The 7,894-nt window shown below is 32.5% G+C and overlaps 1 protein-coding gene across 1 annotated transcript; it reads left to right on the top strand.

The window, feature by feature from the left end:
* Positions 1-5,533: 5,533 nt before the first annotated feature.
* On the top strand, positions 5,534-7,532 carry LOC127107445 (xyloglucan O-acetyltransferase 1). Its single transcript, XM_051044727.1, has 2 exons — positions 5,534-6,093; positions 6,289-7,532. Exons 1-2 carry the CDS (start codon positions 5,877-5,879, stop codon positions 7,389-7,391), a joined length of 1,320 nt encoding a protein of 439 aa, XP_050900684.1. The 5' UTR covers positions 5,534-5,876; the 3' UTR covers positions 7,392-7,532.
* Positions 7,533-7,894: the final 362 nt, after the last annotated feature.

The raw sequence follows: 7,894 nt of genomic DNA on the forward strand, positions 1-7,894 counted from the left end.
TCTTTCGTCCCCCTTCGGACTTATGACTTATCTCCTTTAACATATCAACAATGGATGTATGACATGGTAATAATACAATTAACATAACAATTATAATAATATTTAGTGATCCACAATCGATCATACAATTGCAACCATGCATAACGTAATCCACCATTATGGACTACCACCAATATAATCAAACACAGCATCCCAATCATTCATAACACATCAAACGATTTTCCGTCACATCATACACTTCTTTCCCACCTACTACCAACCTCTGATAAAATCATTAAAAATATTTTATCTCTGAAACAAAGTTATAGCCCTATGTTTCGGCTACCCAATCCTTTGAACCCCGTTCTAAAATGATTTACGAGTTGAAAATTTTATCAAAACCGTGCATGAAGGTGTTACAAAAAAGTTGTTGTTTTTTGAAATTTTGAGCACGATTTTCATCTTCTCCAACCCCCAAAACGACCATGAAATCATCACCAAAAATATTTTACCCCTGAAATAAAATTTTTACACTCTGTTTTAGATACCCAACGCTTTAAACCCCGTCCCAAAATGATTTACGAGTTGGAAGTTATGATCAAAATCGTGCACAAAGACGTTACCAAAAAGTTGCTATTTTTCTAAAATTTCTAATATGATTTTCATCTTCTCCAACCTCAAAAGCATCAATGAAATCACCACCAAAAATATTTTATGGTTTTAAATTCAGTCATAAATATATCTACATTAATCACTATTTATATTCATATTATCACGATCTATATACTATATCAATCCCTAAAAACTTCAAATATCATCAATGGTGAACATATATGAACACTTTAGAACATAAATTTCACTCAACAAATATCAATATTTATTATCAATCCATAAATAATTAAGACTTCATCTACTCTTCCATTCATATCCCTATTATTTAACCAAATTCCCACCCTTACTTTGTAATTTCAGAAAAATTCAAGTTTTTGGCTATGATTTCTAGGTTTTTCTTGTTTTTCTCTTCTCTTGCCTCTTTTCTCGAATCTCAAAAATCAAAAACCTAATTTCTATCTTTCTAATATTCCACCTAGGGCCAACCTATTACTAATTTATATTATTTATTTTAATTCTCCATAATTCGCACTTTCCACCCCAAATTCATTATTTTCTTTTCTTTTATTATTTCATTTAAATAATAACACAAAAACATTATTTAATCAATTAAATAATTTTAAATCAATCAATCATCCTTTAATTACTCTCTACACTTTTTATCTAAGGGTCACCCACTCTTGTTGTCCTAACACACCTCAATTATCATACAAATAATAATTAGGTAGACACATAAAATTATAATTAATTAATATAAATAGTTTTAGAAAAACAAAGTGTTACAAGTCTGATGGAGTTGTGGAGGGAGGAGGTTTGATGTTGTTGAGGTGGTCCGATAGTAGTGTGTGGAGGGATGAGGTTTGGAAGGTTGAATGGTGGTTGAGGTTGTTATGTTGTTGAAGTTTGAGGTGGTTCGATGGAGTTGTATGGAGGGAGGAGGTTTGGAGGGTGTTTTGAAGATGGTTGTGAGGTTATGGTTTGTGTTTGTGATGCTAAGGGAAGAAGGAGGCGTGTCAGAGAGTTGAAGGAAAGAAAGATGAGTTGAGTTATGGTGATGATGTTGTCGATAGAGGGCGGGGATGGAGAATGAGAGGGATGAGTGATATGTTTTGTCAAAGTGTAAGAAGTAGAATCAAAATATTATCTCTCTTTTAGTGAATGTGTCTTCAATCCCCTATTCTAAAATGAAGATTCAAGAAGTTTCATTAAGGTAATGTTTGGTTTTTTTATAAAGTAAAAAAACTTTTTTTCATTTTCCCTGCCAACTCCTGCGTGAAAACATATGGTCCTCTATTTTATTGTGAGAGAATATGAGAATGGATTAAATGGACTTCCAAGGGCGCGGGTCCAATTTCTTGTTGCAATTGTTTCTTTCTTTTTAATTTTTACTTTTTTTTTTTTTTTTAAATTTCTAAAATAAGTTTTTTATTAACTAAATTAAAAATAAAGCAATTAAAATATAGTTAATTCTAATTAATTATGCTGGTTATTTTGACTAAAAAATAAAAATAAAAGAATTAAAAATGAATAAAACTCGAGCACAAAAGTGCTCAAAAAAATAAATAATGCATTAAAATAATCAACGAAAAAGAAACTTTTAGAAAAAAGACAGGTTTTGGTCAAATTTTTAAGTAAAAAATGATCGGTTAAAAAAGCACAGGTTGATCAAAATGCGACCGAAAATGAGTCAAAAAAATAAAACGAGCAGACCAAGTTAAAATAAGTGAACCGTAAATTAATAATACTGACATTTGCAAGCCTGATTTTGAATTTTTTTGCCCCTTAATTCCATGTATATTTGGAAATAGATTCAACCGGCCTGTCTGTAAATTCGAAAATTTATCTTAGTTGACATTTTAAACATTATGCAGAATGAAATGCATGGTATGACGAGTAGATGATGCAAATGTCTTGCGAATGTATCAATTTATTAATTGAGGAATTATGAATAGACAACCAGATGCAAATGAATCAACTCTTAAACTCTTTATTTCTAATTCACAATCATAATGACAATAAAAGACCTTTCAAAGATTCAAATGATAACAATACTCTTGAGTGTCGTCCCTTTGGATCTCTGAAACTTAATGCAATGGAATGAATGACACACTGAGACTAAGAAACCAAATCTTCTAACTTCTTAATCAACAAATGACTGAATGAATGTCATTAAGATCAGATAAAATATCAGAACTCCTGACTTTTCATCTAAACATTGATGAATGCTATTGATTGATGAAATACATGATCAAATAAAATGATTACGCTATACTGATGCATGTGAAAAAATCTAGGGTGAAATTTAGGGTATGACACACACCTCATCAAACTCTTTTGTCCCTTTATCCTTCGACCAAACTCATCACAAATCTCCCACCAAAGATTTTTGGATGTACTGCATTTGTACATGATCAAAAGCCAAATCCTAACAAGTTGGACTCAAAAGCCATCAAATGTATATTATTGGGAAACTCTCATATCAAAAAAGGATATAAATTCTATTGCCCTAAAAAAGACGAATCTATCACACTATAGATGTCACATTTTATGAAGGCAATTCATTTTATTCCAAGGTTGCCATTCAGAAGGAGAAAGTGACAATTGATGAAAACTAACTTTGGGAAATTACTATACCAAAATGTGTCTCAGAATTTGCCTCAGGCACTATTCCATAAACTGTACTAGAATCAATCCCAAAAATTGTATCCAAATTTGGCCCATAAGAATCTTCCTAAAAATCCATCTCACTGAAGCATGGATCAACCACTAAAAATTCATAATCTGCCCAAATAATACTTGTACTTGAATCGGGACAGGAAGCAACCACTATTGAGGTTACCAAACCAACAAATGGTGGAAAATAACTATATCTATACACAGGGAAGAAAAATAAGTATCAAACTCTTAAGCAAGTGGAAACATGCACTCTTCCAAAGCAGAACCAAGACTCTTCCCAAAATTCAGATTTTGAACCTACTCACAAAGGTAAATTACTATGCATTGACTCATATTCTAATTTATTAGATAATGACATTTATGACTAGAACTTAAACTTACAGATTTCCATAAGAAAGGGAGTGAGATATTGTACCAAACACCCAATCAGGAACCATGTTTGTAGTGAAAAATTGTCATAGGAGTATAAGAACTTCATCAACTCAGTGGATAACACCCACATTTCTCAAAACTTTCATGAAGCAATCTTATTTTCAAAGTAGAAGGTTGCGGTCGTGGAAGAAATCAAGACACTAGAGAAGAATGATACATGTCAGCTCTGTCACCTACCATAGGGAAAAAATCCAGTGGGATGCAAATGGATATTCTCGGTGAAATATAATGTAGCCGGGAGTGTGAATAAGTATAAAACTCAATTGTTGGCAAACGGATTCACCCAGTCCCATGGAATGGATTATGAAGAGACCTTTGCACTTGTAGCAAAATTAAACTCAACCTCTGTTCTCCTTTCCTTGGCAATAAATTTTGATTGGCCATTTCACTAGCTATATATGAAAAATGCTTCCTAAATGGTGAAATTGAAGAAAATGTTTACATGAGAATGCCATATGGACTTGAGACATCAAAAAACTCAAGCAAGGTGTGTAAGCTCAAAAGATCACTATACAGGCTCAAGCAATCCCTACAGGTTTGGTTTGATATGCTTACATGAGTGGTTAGGATGCATGATTTCTCTCAATGCCAAACAAACCACACAATATTCTTAAAGCACTTAGAGGAAGACAATGTCAATCATCTTCATTATTTACGTATACGACATTATTATTACAAGTGATGACTGTATATGAATTAAATGACTAAAATTGTTAATAGCTAAGAAATTTGAAGTCACCTTGGTTAGTTACATTATTATCTTGGAATTGAAGTGACATAGCAAAAATTTAGAATTTATTTGTCTAAAAAGAAATATACTTTTGACTTACTTCATAAAACAATGATGTTAGGGTGTCGACTAACAAACACTCATATGAAATCTAATGTGAAAATAAGAGAGGAAAAAGGGAGCCTACAAATTGATAAAGAGATGTATCAAAGGCGGTTGGGAGACTATCTACCTAACTCATACACAATCAGATATTGCCTTTTCTGTCAGCATGGTTAGCCGCTACATGAACGACGCTAAAGAGGCTCACATGAAAGCAATTAATCGTATTTTGTAGTATCTAAAAAAGACATCAGGAAAGGAGTTGCATTTCAAAAAGAACACAAGCAAGAAAATATAAGTATTCACATATGCATATTGGGTTGACTTAGTAACTAATACAAGATCAACAAGTGGATATTGCTCATTTCTACGGGGCAACTTAATGACATGGAAAAGCAAGAAACAATCTCTAATTGCAAGAAGCGGTGTTGAAGTAAAATTTAGGTCAATGACTCATGGGATTTGCAAAGGAAGGTGGCTCCAAAAGATGTTTTTGGAACTACAAATTCATACTTACCATGAAGTAAGTCTTATGTGAAAAAGCTACCACAAATATGGCTTAGAAATCATGTGCAACACAACAGGACAAAACATATAGAAATTGATAGACATTTTATCAAGGAGGAGATTGACAATAAATTAATTTCTCTTCAACATACACCATCAAATCATCAAACAACTGATATCTTGACGAAGTCATTTCTAATATATAACCAATATACAATTGTTCAATGACAACAATACAAATTTTATATAGTTGTATACGTTTATTCTTATTTATACAAAACCATATAAAATATTTCTTTCATTGTAAATATAACTTAATATGAATTAATTAAGATTTAATTAATTTCCCTAGTTGCTTGTACTTTATGTGCTATTTATATCCCATTACATAATTCTTACGGTATGAACCGAACTAATGATAATGAATAAAATCTTAGTTTGCCTTACAAAAAGACAACCCTGATATTATATGAATGTTGTGATTCTACTCGTTCAATAGGCCTTAATTTTTGTAATAGGTGGCGGAGGTTTCACTTTTGATGTAAAAAGTCTTGAAAGTAGGTTAACAACATGATTCATCCCCCAAGTTATTCTTTTACAAACCATCCTAATTAGTCAATCTATGAAAAGTTGAATCAGCTTTTGTGGAAACCAAACAAACTCTGACACGAACCAATCAATTACCCAATAAACCTGCTTCTCTTTCTGACTTCACTTCACCTCATGAAAAATAAAACCCCAAAAACCACTATTGTTAACGTGCTTCTCTTCATTCTTCACAACCGAAAACACACATCATAACGAGTGGAAATTGGAAAACAAAGCACAAAGGAAAGTTATGAAAACAGCAACTTCAAATTTCTTCAATGATCAAACTGTTTTTCTCACCACTAAACAACTTCTACGTTGGACTATTTGTTCTCTCATTCCAATAGCTATGTTTCTTATATACTTTTACGATCTACCAATTCTACCCTTTTCTCCATCTCCAAATTCTGACTTCACTCATTCCAATATCACTTCTCATCACTCTTCGCCTTCATCTTCTTATGCAGGTATTTCCTTACGCAATTCCTTCTTAATTATCACAACTATACAATTGCTACTAGATTTTATTTTTGTTTTTAACCGGGTAAAAAATGAATGAATTTAATTTTTAAGATGATTGATTGGTTTCTGTAGCGGTGCAGTTTGTTTCTCGTTTGCCTTCTATTTCTGTATAATATATACATTCGTCTGGTTGATTTCAGAAAAGAAAAAAGCTTACCAAAACCAATGTGATTACTCAAAGGGTGATTGGATTAGAGACACATCAAGCCCTTTATACAATGACACAACATGTGGTATGATGAAAGAAGGAAGAAATTGCATCAAACATGGAAGACCTGACTCTGATTATCTTTATTGGAGATGGAAACCAAGTGAATGCTATCTTCCAAGGTTTGAACCTCACACTTTTCTACAACTCATTAGCAACAAACATATAGCTTTTGTTGGAGATTCTATGGCCAGGAACCAAGTAGAGTCTCTTCTATGTATGTTAGCAACTGTTTCAATTCCTAATCTTGTGTACCAATATGGCGAGGATAATCAATTCTCCAAGTGGAACTTTTCTTCATACAATGTAAGTATTTCATTGTATTGGTCTCCGTTTTTAGTACAAGGTAATGAAAAATCAAGCACAAGGCCAAATAATGAGTTATATTTGGATCATGTGGATGAAAAATGGGCAAAGGATATGAATCAAATGGACATGATTGTGTTATCAGTTGGACATTGGTTTTTGCTTCCTGCTGTTTATCATGAAGGTGATTCAATTTTAGGGTGTCATTATTGTCCTGGTCTTAACTACACTGATAATGGATTTTATGATGCATTGAGAAAGTCTTTAAGGACTACTCTTAGTAGCCTAATTGATCGAAGAGAAAATAATAACGGTAAAGGAATTGATGTGGTTGTGACAACATTTATGCCGCATCATTTTGAAGGTGATTGGGATAAAGCCGGTGCTTGTCCGAAGACTAAGCCTTATAGAAACGGCGAGAAGGAAGTTGAAGGGATGAATGGTGAGATGAGGAAGGTTGAGATTGAAGAAGTTGTGGCGGCTAAGGTGAAAGGGAGTGAAGATGGAAGGTTTAGATTTGAGGTATTGGATATAACGGAATTGGCATTGTTGAGACCAGATGGTCATCCCGGTCCTTATATGAATTCTTTTCCGTTTTTTCACGGTGTTCAAGAACGTGTGCAAAATGATTGTGTTCATTGGTGTTTACCAGGTCCGATTGATACATGGAATGAGATATTTTTAGAAATGATAAAGAAATGGGGAGAAGAAACTAGGAGTGAAGATTGAGATATTTCTCATGTATTGTAAATTGATACCTGACTGTTTGTATTACATGTTATTGTTCTTGCATTGGAACAGAGAATTTTTGTTTCAAGTTAGGTATCATAAGGAATATTTATATTGATATTGATGATAGTAGTTTTAATATGTCATTTTTCTTTTTTTTTAGTTCAATTAAATTTTTGGAGTAAGTTGTTGGTCAAGAGTATGTAAATTCTTAAGCAAACACTTTGTGATTTGAGGTAAATTCTTAAGCAAACACTCTGTGATTTGAGTCCTATCTTAGTTAGAGTTTTTAACATTTTAATAAATAGACCGTCACAAGTTCAAATTTGCACCTTCTACAGTATGATATTTCTTCACAATTATTATTTGAGTTTGATTGGAGTGACGGAAAAGATAAATAGGTTTTTCATCTATCTATAAACAATTGTTCAGTTTCAATCCTTATTTTGCTTTTATAAGGATTAAATGGAGAGACTAAAGTACTCATTTTTAACCGATTAATA

The sequence above is a fragment of the Lathyrus oleraceus genome, chromosome 7, assembly GCF_024323335.1.
Source record: "Lathyrus oleraceus cultivar Zhongwan6 chromosome 7, CAAS_Psat_ZW6_1.0, whole genome shotgun sequence".
NCBI lineage: Eukaryota > Viridiplantae > Streptophyta > Magnoliopsida > Fabales > Fabaceae > Lathyrus > Lathyrus oleraceus.

What these genes read in the sequence shown, in the direction of transcription:
- LOC127107445 (XM_051044727.1), top strand. Translation starts at nt 5,877, where the DNA reads ATGAAAACAGCAACTTCAAATTTCTTCAATGATCAAACTGTTTTTCTC. An exon ending in GCCTTCATCTTCTTATGCAG is followed by an intron (nt 6,094 to 6,288) that starts GTATTTCCTTAC and finishes GGTTGATTTCAG; the next exon opens with AAAAGAAAAAAGCTTACCAA.